General features: G+C 32.8%; 1 protein-coding gene across 1 annotated transcript; it reads right to left on the bottom strand.

Moving 5' to 3' along the window:
• Positions 1 to 4,518: 4,518 nt before the first annotated feature.
• LOC139518416 (coiled-coil domain-containing protein 25-like) lies at positions 4,519 to 15,885 on the bottom strand. The gene is made up of 9 exons (XM_071309962.1): positions 15,775 to 15,885; positions 12,576 to 12,623; positions 10,738 to 10,777; positions 8,535 to 8,586; positions 8,205 to 8,280; positions 6,991 to 7,094; positions 6,467 to 6,669; positions 6,273 to 6,318; positions 4,519 to 4,915 (listed from the first exon to the last, which is right to left on the bottom strand). Exons 1-9 carry the CDS (start codon positions 15,797 to 15,799, stop codon positions 4,883 to 4,885), a joined length of 627 nt encoding a protein of 208 aa, XP_071166063.1. The 5' UTR covers positions 15,800 to 15,885; the 3' UTR covers positions 4,519 to 4,882.
• Positions 15,886 to 15,932: the final 47 nt, after the last annotated feature.

Below are 15,932 nucleotides of genomic sequence, written 5' to 3'. Positions count from 1 at the left end.
TTAATTTCTGTGTCATTTTGGTCTCTTGTGGAGAGTTGTCTCAACATGGCAATCATACCACATCTTTTATTTTGTAATCAATGAAGTTTTATACCTCCTTCTTCATTTCCAAAATTCCCAATTTTTGGTTTTCTATTAATTTCAATATGAACATACATTTAGTATGTTATGAACATTTAAGTAAGGAGCCTGTAGTTCAGTGGTTGTCGTTTGTTTGTGTGTTACATATTTGTTTTTCGTTTTCTGTGTCATTTTGGTCTCTTGTGGAGAGTTGTCTCAACATGGCAATCATACCACATCTTTTTTTTTTGTAATCAATGAATTTTGTAAAATATTTAATGAATGGAGAATTTCAGAAAAGGTATCAAAAGTTCACATGAATAATTTTAGCGCTTATCTGTATATTACTATATAAATAAAGTGTATAAATAAAGTGTATTTACTTTCAATTCTTAGTTTAGTAATCGATCCATTGTGGTCAATTGACATAGTATACAGACCCTCTCCATTTAATAAACTCTGAACAGAATTAAAATACACTTTATTCGTACTATTTGTTTATTCAACGTATACAGAAAAACGCAAACCGGAAGTATAATCTGTCTTAAAATTTCGTCCAATGACGGGACAATATCCGGATGCATTTTTTCTCGTTTTTCTCCCAAAATAACTCAATCTGAATAATCATATGAATGGATGACAAATGCGACTATGCACTGTACATATAGGACACAGAGTCGTGTTGATTAATTTATTGTGGAAAGAAAAGAAGCGACACCAAAAATGAGGTCTTCTCGTTTAATAGTATAGATTAAAAATTCAAGGGCAGTTATGGTATCAAAGTAGGTCCAATTGACATAGTTCTTGTGTTTGTTGCTATTAAAAAAATACCTAAAAGAGTTTGAATATATATATTCGCATTCTGACTTTTTTAAATGCCCATTTAATGAGGTGTGTGAATTTTTCTGAATAAGACTATGAGGCAAAGTTGTATATAGGGTAGAAAAATCAAAAGCATCAATTATAAGCATGCAATTTATCAAGTAGGACCAATTTTGACACTCCAAAAGTAATTTATTCCACTATTTTCAAAGGCCTTATTTGAACAAATTTTTATCAGGTTTTTGATTGTACCAAGTCTACTAGTAAGTAGAATACATTGTTCAATAGGGGAACTATGGCTTGAAGTTGAAATACATCTTTAATTGTAATGAGTTATGTGCAGCTTCGGAACCTAGTACATGGTGGGAACTTTCATTGTACAATGTAGTTGGTTCTGCTTTGAAAAGAGCTGAGTCTATGTACCATATAATATAAAAGCTTTTACGAAGGATAATCGTAAGATATAATGGAATTGTCCTGGACCTCACTTTTGTGATGGGTATATGTTAATGGAATCCTTCTCCAAATACGAGACCAACATATTAGTAGTGGTAGACTCCAATGTCCAATGATCTTCAATTTCTACCGAATTTTGGCTGTCTCAAAAATGTTAACATCCCAATTTTCAATAACAGTTAACAGCAAATACATTATGACAATAACAGATAACAAAAAAACTAAAAACCCAATAACAGCTAACAAAGAATAAGACAATAACAGCTAACAGCAAATATATTTTCAGAATAACAGATAACAAAGAATTAAAAAGCCCCATAACAGCATAACAGCTAAACCCCTTGCCCCCTCCTCATTATAAACAAACAATAACATTCATTCGAGAATGGCTTAATTTAAATCATCTGATAGATACAAAAGATCATAAAAACATAACATGATGCCAAACAAGGGAAATACAAGAGCACCGCAAAAATGGTAAAAATATTGGACAAATGAGAATAAGGCACTAGGTACTAGTAATATAAAATAATTGAAGACTTTGGGAAAAGGAATACCAGCATATAAACTTTACTTACCAGAATGGGCTTTGAAAACAATAAAGAAACAAGTAACCACAAAGAAAGTATTAAGGGGAGATACATTAGAAGGCAAACCGTCACCTTACAAAAAAATTGTGCTAACATGCCATAAATGCTGTTGAAAAAGTATTACTTTTGCATTAATTGGTAAGGCACATTTTTAAAGGCTCCTTTGTTAATTCATTGAATAAATTGTGTACACTTTATCAAATATGAACTAAATTTTCTGGTTGTTTTAAACCAAAATGGATGAGCTTTCAATTAAAAAGGATTCCAACCCTGTATCACTGAATCACAAATCACACATTTCAACACCTTTACTTGAAGTCTGATACTAAATTTCAAGTCGGACTTGTTGTTCCTGAGTCAGGACTGTCTATTAATGGATAGACGAAAGGACAGATAAAGAGACAGACTGGGGTAATCTGTATATCCCCCTTTGGAGAATGGTATAACTATAGTTCAACATACATTTAGTGGAAAACCAAGCTACATCTTGATTGGTGAGGCAAGTGCCTTAGGAAAGAATTGAAACAAAAGTAGAAAATCATATAACCTACATGCAATTAGTAAACCATGAACTTGAGATAAAAGACAACAGACATATACAAAATGAAAAATTCAAAAGTTATATGATATCTGCATTTATACATCGAATATTCAAGCTCTTCTACCACCTTTAATGAATTTCTATGCACAATGTATAGATTGGAATACCTATAATCTCAGCCATGGATTGGCATACCCATGTTGTCAGCCGTGGATTGGCATAACTATGTTGTCAGCTGTTGATTGGTCAGCCTATGTTGTCAGTCATGGATTTGCATACAATGAACTTATGTTGTTAGACATGGAATGGCATACCTATATTGTTAACCATGGATTGGCATACCTATGTTGTCAGCCGTGGATTGGCATACCTATGTTGTCAGCCGTGGATTGGCATACTTATGTTGTTAGCAATGGATTGGCATACCTATGTTGTCAGCCATGGATTGGCATACTAACGTTATTACTCATGGATTGGCATACCTATGTTGTCAGTAATGGATTGGCATACCTATGTTGTCAGTAATGGATTGGCATACCTATGTTGTCAGCTGTGGATTGACATACCTATGTTGTCAGCCTTGGATTTGCATACCTATGTTGTCAGCTATTGATTGGCAAACCTATGTTGTCAGCCATGGATTGACATACCTATGTTGTCAGCCGTGGATTGGCATACCTGTGTTGTTAGCCTTGGATTGGCATACCTATGTTGTCAGCCATTGATTGGCATACCTATGTTGTCAGCTATTGATTGGCATACCTATGTTGTCAGGCATGGATTGACATACCTATGTTGTCAGCCTTGGATTGGCATACCTATGTTGTCAACCATTGATTGGCATACCTATGTTGTCAGCCATTGATTGGCATACCTATGTTCTCAGACATGTAATGGCATACCTATGTTGTCAGCCATGGATTGACATACCTATGTTGTCAGCTGTTGATTGGTCAGCCTATGTTGTCAGTCATGGATTTGCATACAATGAACTTATGTTGTTAGACATGGAATGGCATACCTATATTGTTAACCATGGATTGGCATACCTATGTTGTCAGCCGTGGATTGGCATACCTTTGTTGTCAGCCGTGGATTGGCATACTTATGTTGTTAGCAATGGATTGGCATACCTATGTTGTCAGCCATGGATTGGCATACTAATGTTATTACTCATGGATTGGCATACCTATGTTGTCAGTAATGGATTGGCATACCTATGTTGTCAGTCGTGGATTAGCATTCCTATGTTGTCAGCCTTGGATTGGCATACCTATGTTGCCAGCCTTGGATTGGCATACCTATGTTGTCAGCTATTGATTGGCAAACCTATGTTGTCAGCCATGGATTGACATACCTATGTTGTCAGCCATGGATTGGCATACCTATGTTGTTAGCCTTGGATTGGCATACCTATGTTGTCAGCCATTGATTGGCATACCTATGTTGTCAGCTATTGATTGGCATACCTATGTTGTCAGGCATGGATTGACATACCTATGTTGTCAGCCTTGGATTGGCATACCTATGTTGTCAGCCATTGATTGGCATACCTATGTTGTCAGCCATTGATTGGCATACCTATGTTCTCAGCCATGGAATGGCATACCTATGTTGTCAGCCATGGATTGACATACCTATGTTGTCAGCCATGTATTGACATACCTATGTTCTCAGCCATGGATTGGCATACCTATGTTGTCAGCCATTGACTGACATATCTATGTTGTCAACCATGGATTGACATACCTTTGTTGTCAGCCATGGATTGACATATTTATGGTGTCAGCTATAGATTGCCATTGGCATATAAATGTACTTATATTGTCAACAATAGATTGGCATACCTGTATTCTCAGACATAGATAGATTGAAATACATATGTCTGGCCTTGTAATTCATCCCAGATGAGATAAAAATGTGGAAAGAATAAGCAGCACTGGACTTAAAGAAACCATTTTCAAAGCAATTCAACGATTCATTAAACGGGAAAGTGTTGATAAAAACATAATTTTCACTGCATCAACATACATATATAAAACAAATATATATCTTCATTATTCTTTTTTATTCCTTTGTTTCAACTGCTAACCTTGAGCAAACTGTAAAAACTGGATATCTCATTAATAGCTCTCTTCAATTTTCTACATTTATAAGAATTGAAAATAATAATAGATTTCCAAAAATAATTAAATAGCAAAAAAAAAAAAAAAAGAAAAATTTCAGGAAAACACTTGATAACCTATAATGTTTAACTCTTTCTTTTTCTTGTAGATACAATCTGTGATTTTTAATTTCGAAGATGCCATGATTGGCATCTTATGTTATTCAAATTCACTCGGATAGCATTTTCCTTTTCAACAGAGAATAGCAAAGCTGGATGAAAGACATTGAGTAGTTTCATAAATTGTCCTCACATAAAATCATCAGAGTCATTATCAGCATCCTAAAATAGAAAAAGGAAAAAACATTTTAGATCTTAAAATTAAAATTAATTCCAAGTTACCTATATGCCAATCTTTACCATATATGTGTAGGACTCTAAAGCGGATGGTACTCTAAAGTGCGTTGGTCACGCAAAATGCATTGGTCTACACTAAAAGTGTGATGGTGTCTTACGCTAAAGTACGATGATGTAATGGGAATGGGGTTCAGGAAATGATTTTTGTTTTTTGCTGTGTTCATATTAGTTTTTCGTCTTTTGTGTTGTTTATAAATTCTCTTATAGATAGTAATTTTGTGGTCCTATATTTCTTGCTATGAGATGTAAGCCAAGGCTTGGAGTTGAAGGTCACAATGTTATTAGGTGCATACATGAACGACATTAGGTCTTTGGTGGATATTTGTTTCGTTGAAAATTACACCACATCTTCTTATCTGTTTTTTGTTTGTTTATTGTTTTGTAAATAAATCAATCCGTTATTTGTCTCGTTTAAATTGTTTTATACTGGTCGTTTTGATACCCTTTGGTTTTTATAGAATATTATCAATCATAGCATGCCATACTACACATCTCGTTGTTATGCTATTGTCTTGTTGACGAGTATCTATATCTTTCACAGAATTGACGGAACATATTTAAAAAAAAATGTTTTATAAAATAATTCAATTAGAAAGTTAAAAAGTAGCTTTTATTTCACGCAAGAAAATGACGAGGGACGAGATTAAAAACATATTCTAACATAGATTTGGACAAAATAAGTCAGTTTTTCTATTCATAAGAAGTTTTTTTTTGTCCAGTATACTAACAAAAACAAGTTTGTCCCCGCCTACACAGCAAGATCAAAGTTTTGCATTCCTGTCACTGTTAAGGATAGTTTGGGGAAATAACTCCTCTGCATACACACTTTTGTAGCACCGACCAAAAAATTTCTGGATTGGGATCATTTGTTTCTCTTTTCAATTACAAAAATCCTTCATCAACACAAACATTCTCATTTAACGGCATGTCCATTTTTATTTGTAACTTCATAATGATATTTACGCTAATGTCCATAATTTTGCGAACAAACGCACTTTAGCGTAGACCGTGTTTTAGCGTCCCCATCGCACTTTAGAGTCCTACATATGTAATGTCATATCAATTCAATAAACAATTCACCAATATAATCATGTTTTTATTTAACTTTTCTAATAATATATTCCTTAACCCTTTTCTTCCTTTTTCTATGAAATGTTCTTTAACTACAAATGGAAGTATGGCCCATAAAGTCCATTTTATTTTTATCAATGCACAGCATAATGCTTTGAGTGAACAAAATAGTTCTGCAATCATTACTTTTCACAACATTAATAAAACTTACCAAATTTGATGTCATATTTTCTGGCCTCATAAGTGTGTCGTAAGATCTGTAAAATTTAAAAAAATAAACATTACTTTTGGGTTTTGTTTAAGGTCAAAGAACAGTAAATAGGCTATGTCACAGAATATTGTATTAAATTTACCTTATTGCCTCTAAACATGTATTCACAGTTTTTTCTGTTTTACTATTCATACCTAGTTTCAGCATCCTTTTTCTTTTTATCATCATCTTCCTTTTCTCTTTTTCTTTGTTCTAGTAATTTTTTCTTCTGATCTTCTCTTTCTTCTCTATCTCTTTGCTCTCTCTCTGCACGTAAATCTACTGTTCTTTCTGTTTTTGTTTTATTAAGTCTATTTACAATTTCATTTATTCTTTTTTCTACTCTGATTTTCCGCACCTAAAATCAAAATATATTTTCTATGAAAATTAGAAGATGTTGTATGATTGATTGCCAATGAGACAACTCTCCACAAGAAACAGTTCACACATGTATTTTGTAATTGGTACACATATTCAAGGAACCAAAAGAATTAATTTATCATTTTCAAATTTTTTGGAAACAGTTACCATTTTCAATCTCTAAACAAACTCTGTATTAAAAAAAAATGAATTTCCCAAGGAGGATATGTATAACATATTCACAACTCCATGTCCGTTGGTGTAATCATGCATTGAGTTCAAAGATTTGTTTAAAAAAAATTCACAACATTTGTATTACCTCTTTATCTTTGAAGAAGCCAACTTGTCCAACATCCATACCACCTGTCTTTTTCAGATTGTCCCACATTGTATAAACTACATCTACATTGTTCATTTTATTTCCTGCAAATTATCATATGAATTATGTACAGATATTTGTATCTAGTATAACTATTTTAAGTGTTTCTACTTAAATTTCAAAAGAAATAGGCATGATAATGCTATTCTTTTGTTGCACTTTGAAGTCAAACAAGGAATGAGCTGTCTTATTGAGCACTTACAGGCTTATTTCACATGCCAAACATTCTGTGCATATTTTCAAAGCTTTAACTCCTGAACGACAAAAGTAAAAAAATATCAATTTGTAACTGACCTCCATTTTGTTATCATTAAGAACATATTAAATTTGAAAACCCTCAGTTGAATAGTTCATATAATATTAGACAGAAACAACATAAAGTGAAATTCTAAAATCTATCAAGAATCATAAGTCTTCAATGGTATTAGTGAAAATTGTCAATCTTGACTTGACCTTGATTTTGTTATCAATATTAACAATTATTCCATATTGATAGAACTTTTGTAGTTTTTTTGTATGAATGTGATGTACAATAATTTTTGATAAATAATTGTCATTACATACATTTATCTCTGAGTGCATTATCTCTGAATATGGAATAAAATAATTATTGTCTTTTGTTTCGGTAAATATGTGGCTTAATTGATGTATTGGCCTCAATGAATATCAGCTTTACAAAAGTCAATAAAACCCAATTTTTACTTCAAGTCAGTACAGTACATTATTGATACCACTAATGAGGGGCGTAAAGGGAAAGGGGGGGGGGGGGGGGGTATCTGCACAAAAGAACACAAAATTGCCATTAAAAATTTCTTGCACCTTGATCTTTTTACCAATTTCACGAAAAGCAGTGAATAATGAAACTTTTACACGGCTGCACGTGAAATGAAAATAACCCTTTACCACCCTCACTAATGCAACACCTATTTCTCACCTTACGAGACTTCTTAGTGATGTTGAAATAATGTTAAGAAAAATTGCTTAGGGGCAGATTCAGGTAGGGTTGTACAAAACCCCCATGATTGAAATTCTTTTTAGAGGGGTGCAAAAAAGTGTTGATGACCAATTCTATTTTTACCATTACAGATGATTACACCCCCTTTCCTTTAACCCTAGAACCATCCCTGGTGTTGGTGACATAATTAATTTAAAACCTGATATACTGTTGGCTTTAACTAATTGAGCACACTCTTCTATAACTGCTTGTGGTAGATCATCTAATGTCTCATACTGAAATATACAAAATATTGCATAAAATATTTAAAAAGTACACTAGCTACTATTGTCAATTTTAAGAAAGATGTATCCCGTCACACTTTTTAAATTACTGGTTATAGTCTGAGCTAGATCACACACAGTGACACAACAAGCTGAATAAACTGATACTTATCGGACATTCATGAGACACACCAACTGAACAGACTGATACTTATAGGATATTCATGTGACATGATAGATTTAGTATTAAACAAACTGATACTTACTGGATGTAGTCGGAGGTAGACGTGGGCTGAGGATACTTTATCTACATGGAACCTACAAAAGTAAAACCATTGGACTTTGGAGAAAACTACTGTACTATGGAACTTACATAATGACTGTTTTATGGCATTTAAAAAGCTACTGAACTGATACTCAATATTTTCCATTACAAAGTTTAATATACAGTCATATACTAATATATAAAATTGGTTTGAAAAAGCAAGAACCTATTCTGTAAACCTAACCAGCCCTTCATGTACTTCAATCTGAAAAAATCAATGAAACAAAACCTCTTCTGATAGACTATCTAGCTACAACTTGTTTTAGACTAATGACATTTATAAGAAAGATTTTTAATCATTCCAAACAACAAGGTCAGTCAGGGGTACTACTTTTACAAGTTATTTTTATTTACTTGAGGAAGTAAAAATAAATAATACATATATAAGTTAATTTGTAGGATACTTGTACAAGTGAATTTTATTTACTTGTATAGGTAAAAAAAAATAACTTAGTTATGTCCCTTAGACATTTAGATTTTTCAACTTGTATAAGTGAACCAGGTGCTCTGCAGGGCGCAGCTTTTTACGACCGCAGAGGTAGAACCCTGAACAGTTGGGGCAAGTATGGACACAACATTCAAGCTTGATACAGCTCTGCATTTGGATTGTGATCGATTTTTTAACATAATATGAGTTTCTGACACAAAAAATAAGTCAAGATCTTACAAATATATTGCGCGATATTGTGCAATTAAAGATTTCTTCTTCAAACTTTTAAAAAATTTGGAATTTGAGAAATTTGGGAAAAAAATTGAAAACTACTACCATCCCTCTCCTTTTTGCAATTAGTCCAAAACCTGACATTTCTTTATACATAATTTACAAGTAGTGTAAATCTGAACATACCCAACATTGTATGTTAAATGTTTTTGAGTTACCTCCCTTACACTGCTTTTAAATTGTCTTTATTGTCCATTGACCAAAAACCTAATTTTTCCCCTTTTTTGCCCCTAATTCCAAAACATTTTGAGCCATAACTCCCAAAGTCAATACTAACCATCCCTCCATAGTATGGAAACTTGTGGTTTAATTTCAGAGAGATTCATGCACTTAAACACAAGTTATTGTTTGAAAACTACAAAAATGCTTATTGTGGGCCCCCTTTTTGGCCCCTATTTCCTAAACCTTTGGGACCATAACCCCCAAAATCAATCCAAACCTTTTAGCTGTGGTATTAAACATTGTGGTACAATTTCAGAGCAATTGAAATACTATTACACAAGTTGATATCCTGAAAGTAGAAAAATACTTGTTTTGGGCCCCTTATTCTAAAACGGTTTGAACCATCATCCCCAAAATCAATCCCAATCTTCCTTTTGAGGTATTGAACCTCTTAATTAAATTTCATAGAGATGAATTCACTTAAACTAAAGTTATTGTCCGGACACCAAATGTGTCTTCGGACGACGCAGACAACGACGACACAGACAACAACAACATCATACCATTATACAAACACAAGAATTTTTGGCGGTTGTATTTTGCAGTCGTATAAAAAGTCATCCTATCTACTTTTCTTGTATTCTTAGGATTTCTTTGCTCTAATAGAATTTTAAATTGTCTTCCCTTTGCAGAGTCTTTACTAATCATTTAAGTGTAATTTCATGGACAATGAAAATCCCCTTTGTCTGTGATCTTCAGAACCCTGCTCATTTATAAGGCCCCAAGGAGCAATTTTTGAAGGCCTTGCGCAAATACTTTTAAAAGATCTTTGCCCAATCAGTTTCTTTGTTGAATTAATGATGAAACATTGAACCCTTATAAAATATTATGAGCTAACCTAGGAAAAATCATAAAGGCATGATTTTACATCTCAAAACTTGAGAATTTTTGAGGATTGTAAGAAAAATTTATACAAGTAAATTTTTGAGAAAATTAAAGGGAGATTATTTAAACATTATAATTAACTTATATGTGTATATTTTTTTTTACTTCCTCAAGTAAATAAAAAATACTTGTACAAGACCCCTGAAGGTCATGAAACTTTTTGACAAATATCATTAGACTTCTCATGCATATTTTTTTAATTATCCACTGTTTTCTATTGTTTAAAATTGCATTCTTATGAAGATATCAAAGGATACTGAACACGTTTATGATTTTTAAGAATTATCTCACCTACTGTCCAATATTAAGTACTCACCATACATCCTCAGGGAATCCCCATTTAATTAAGTCTTCATCTACAATACAATTGAAAATCAAATAATATTCATCAAAATATAGTCCAGCCCTGGTCTCAGTGACTTGTATCATTTTCTTGTTGTTGTCACTGAGGCCAGGGCTGGACTACAGACTTCACCTGCATTTACCTTTACCATCATAACTATAGTATTAATCTGCAAATATATTTTTTAACTGCAAATATTAAGACATGGGAGAAATAAAAACTCGTTAAATTCCACTGGACGAAAGGTGGACATTATAATGGAAAAGGCTGTTAACAATGCATTATATGGATCAGGATCAAATAAGAGATTTTAATAATTCCAAGAAAAACTTAATATGCATACTTTGCTAGGTTTCATCATTATCTTTTTGAATGAAATGACCTTAAAAATTTCAGTTGTTTAATATATCTCTTTTGAAGTCTAACAACCCATTTACAGCAAACTGCAACTTTCTGTTAAGGTATAGCAGTTCTTTCATATATTAATTCACTGTTGTCAGCTTAATGTTCAATGGTAAAATTGAGAATGGAAACGTGGAATGTGTCAAAGAGACAACAAACTGACCAAAGAGCGGACAACAGCCCAAGGCCACCAATGGGTCTTCAACACAGCTGCAGGAGGCAGGCTTCAGCTTGCTCATGAACATGCATCAAGTATTCCTGTACAGCAAATATTGTTGATTACTTTCACCAAAGGATTTACATAAAAAGATTCCAGTAGCAATTTAATGAACACCATATGTTACAGTAAACTCAGCTCCTGTAATGTAATCTAAAGGGGGCTCACAGGGAGAGAGGTCTATACCTGTAACTTGGCACTGCACAAGGTCATGTTTTTCTCTGGCTGTTTATGACGTCTTTACACTAAATCCATTGGATGTTGGATGTTTACGGATTGATAGTTTAGTCTTAGATGCATGATTTTTTTATTAGTTGTTAGTTGCTTTGAACTAGCTGTCAGATAACTGTGAGTACTCTCAGATCTGTTCATTGCGTCTTTTTGTGTCGGGATGTATAAGTACCCGGCCACATCCACTTGTATTTTTGTCCAACTGATTTTTATACTTCGTTCTTATGTTGTACTGTTATACCACTGTCCCAGGTTAGGGGAGGGTTGGGATCCCCGCTAACATGTTTAACCCCGCCACATTATTTATGTATGTGTCTGTCCCAAGTCAGGAGCCAGTAATTCAGTGGTTGCCGTTTGTTTATGTGTTACATATTTGTTTTTCGTTGACTTTTTTTCATAAATAAGGCCGTTATTTATCTCGTTTGAATTGTTTTACATTGTCTTATCAGGGCCTATTATAGCTGACTATGCGGTATGGGCTTTGCTCATTGTTGAAGACCGTACAGTAACCTATAGTTGTTAATGTCTGTGTCATTTTGGTCTTTTGTGGATAGTTGTCTCATTGGCAATCATACCACATCTTCTTTTTAATAAGTAGTTCAATTACACAATGAACTGTATCACTAGCCTTTCAATACTGAGTTCATATTCCGCAAGGGGAATTAATTGATGAGGATTGTCAGTTTTCCATAATAAAATGGGTGGTTCTCATTGGGCACTCAGGATTCTTCTACTTGTTAAAATAATACTGTCCTGAAATAGCACAATAGTGCTGAAAGTGGCATTAAACACCATTCAATCAATAAATGTTATACAATCATTGCCAATGTACTATTACATAATATCAATGTACAACAATAAAAACTGATATAAAATAGTAATATAAAGATAAACTTTACTCATTAATCTATCCCTTTTATAGGTAATTTTCTACATGTTTAATACGCATAGCCATACTCACTTTCATGTTTATCCAGACCCATATAAATAGTGTGAGGTGGGGATGTAACTGAAAATATAAACTAAAATTATATGCAAAAGATTTTTTTGTTATGTTCAATGATAGCTTCATTTTACTTTTTATGTTTATTTTTGGCACATGTATGTATATCATTTACAAAATTCCAAAATTAGACCAAGAGTGTATTCAAGCACAAAGCATGATATGTATTATTCAAAGTCTAATATACATTGTAGCGACAGGGTACCCAAATTGCACCTATTTTGACAGTTTTTTTAACCTACGTTTATTTATATATATGCTTCAGACAAAAGTTTTAATTATGTGTTTATTTTGAAGATGTATCATTATTTACTATATTGTTTCACCAATTTAATTTTGAATCGTTATGGAATCATAGAAAAATTGGTCTGAACTGACCTTCAAACCATCAATGATTCTGTAATGAGGAGTACCTAAATTGCATCCATTCTTAAATTTGCATCGTCAAAAGTCGAATAACAGAACTTTTGTTTAATTTCTTTAAATATTTTGAACAATTGGATATAAGTTCATGCTTACTCTTTCTTTTTTTTTTTAGAAATGGATACTTGTAACATATTGTATTTGCTAATTTTAAAAAGATGACGTTTTGATGACATCACTTCCGTACATTTTGCTTTTTCAGGTAACACTTCATCTGTTGATAAATACTGTGAACATTGTGTGTATATCTAAATATTTTTACCTATGTTGAAAGAAGTGCATAGTATCAAATCATAAAAATACAAATTGTTTAGTCTCTAAGAAATCTTTTAAGATTCCCGCTGCTATTTTTGCTGAATAGGTGCAATTTGGGTACTCGGTTTAATTTGGGTACCGCGACGTTACCTTTCATGGATAATTAAAGTCATTAAACATAAAAAAACATGCAGATACCATCAACAACGTATTCTACAAAAGTATTTTAGAACAAAAGTTTTTCTCTTTTCTAAAAATTTATGAAACAATTGATATCAAATTCAACAGCTTCATGTACATATTGTACAAATATGGACAAACATGTTTAACATTTGGAGTTATATGTACATCCACATCATTTGAATTGTAGTAGATTATGATGGTTGTCTTATTGGCAATCATACCACATGCAACAAAAATGCACCCACCTCAATTATCAATGTTCTTGATAAGCTACATTGAAGTTTTTTTTAAATGACATTGTTCTTCCCAGAGCCTAATAGTTTTTTTTTAACATAGTGTATTATAACAGTAGTACAATGTACTATTTTTTGGGGGGAAACAGTCCTACATGTATTTCAAATTACCTGGAAAGAACACTTATGTATCGATAAATTATTAAGAGAAGGAAATACTGACTTTTTTAAGTTCAAATATTTATTCACTGAAATAAAATTGAGAATGGAAATGAGGAATATGTAAAAAAAAATCAACTCAAAACAGTCATCTTCCACTTGCTAACAGGTCCTTAAGGATGATGTCTGTTCACAACAGGTCAATTTGCACCAAATAGAGTCCTATTAACATGATTTGAAAAAATTACAGCAACTGATTTAATAGGTGACAGCAATGATAACCATAAATACTAATGTCATGCACAAACCAGTTGGTCAACATATCTCACTGAAAGTTTTAATCTTTATATTATTTTTAAAATTTGGTCACATTACTTTTTGTTCAGTAAAATTACTTTTCAAAACAAACTTCTATCAAACCAATGAATGCATAAGAATAATAAGAATGTATGGGTGAAGCGACTGAGGATGAACTGTTAGTGACTAAGTGTGGCCGAAACGTCTCAAAAGCCATTCTTGACACAGGTACTTGTGGACAGGATACCCTTTGAGTGCCCCTGAGTGGGAGTATCCCGATTGACACCCCATGTAGTTTATTTTTTGTTTGTTTTTCATTAAATGTTTATTTTAATTGTTTTTACTTTAATATATGTTGAAGTTACTGACAAACAGCATTTGAGTTTTTTGCCGGTCGACTGACTCTCTACATGTATATAGAGGGTGGTAAAGGGTTATTTTCGTGCATCGTTTTTAGCCTTTTTATTTCATGTGTTTTCGTGTTTTGAGATTTTATTTCTCGATTTCTCGTGTTTGGTTCGACGTGCGTGTCTCATGTTCTCCTTTATTTATTTTTCGTGTTTCGTGTCGGAACTATTAATTTCTCTTGCTTGTCCCGCATTTGATTAAAAAGTACCGGTAAACCGGGACTAAATTCAAAGTTAGTCTGGAGATTGTTTAAAATTATGTGTTCCCAGAATATTTAAAATTGCTATCAAATTATTATTATGAATAATATTTTTCCTTCAAATCAGTTGCAACTAGTGGACGCTAAAAGGTGACTGTAGGGTCATCATGTCCATTTTATAATTTATAACAAGATGATACCCAAGAACGGCTGCACGATTAATAAATTATTTTACGTTTTCCGTTAATATTTACGATTTTATTTCTCTTGCTTCTTTTTTCCAATTTTTATTTTCTGTGCAACGTTTTTGTGATTTTTATTTCACGTGTTTCAGTGTTCAGGGCCCCCTTTACCACCCTCTATATACATATCAGTCGACCGGCAAAAATCTCAAATGCTGTTCGTGAGTAACTTCCACTTGTATATTACAAGTAATAACACTTAAAATAAACGTTACTTTAGTGAAAAATAAATAAAAATTAAACTACATTGGGGGTCATTTGGGATACTCCCACTCAGGGGCACCCAAAGGGTATCCTGTCCACAAGTACCTGTGATTCTTGATGCATAAAACGAACAAAAAAATCAGAGAAAAATGACTCAGGGAAAATAGGAATCAGAACCAAAAAATTCTAGGAATGAACAGGAACATAATGAAAGGATTCCTTCAATTTCAATTTTCGCAAAATAAAACTTGATAAATAAAAACTTCAATTGGCCATATTGAGATAAAAAAAAAATAACAAACAAAACAGTGCATCACATTTTTCAGATCTTAATAACCGCACTTGGCTGTATCACTTATTACAGTTCATGTTAGTGAACCAGTCATGGTGATAGATTGATAATTTGTTGTTGTTTGCCAATCGTCCAGTGGGAAATATTTCATGAATGTTCAGGACGATCAACCATCTATGCATCTATGAGTTCAGATTAAATTTATCTATAAAATTTCTGTCACTTATTTGGATAATTGGGGTTTCTATTTTCATTAAATTACCATTTGTTGTGAAGAAAAATACCATTTTCACTTTTTTCCAAATTATCAATTTCACGTTTTTGGAAAAAGTATTTTTCTAACTTCAATGAAAAAGATTTTTAAACATGTAAAGTGCTAATTTAAGGCTACATTTTTTTCAATATCAAATACAAAAACGT

Source organism: Mytilus edulis, chromosome 1 (assembly GCF_963676685.1).
Source record: "Mytilus edulis chromosome 1, xbMytEdul2.2, whole genome shotgun sequence".
In the NCBI taxonomy this organism is placed as follows: Eukaryota; Metazoa; Mollusca; class Bivalvia; order Mytilida; family Mytilidae; genus Mytilus; species Mytilus edulis.
The sequence above is the reverse complement of the archived record's forward strand: the minus strand, read 5'-3'. Positions and strand labels throughout refer to the sequence as shown.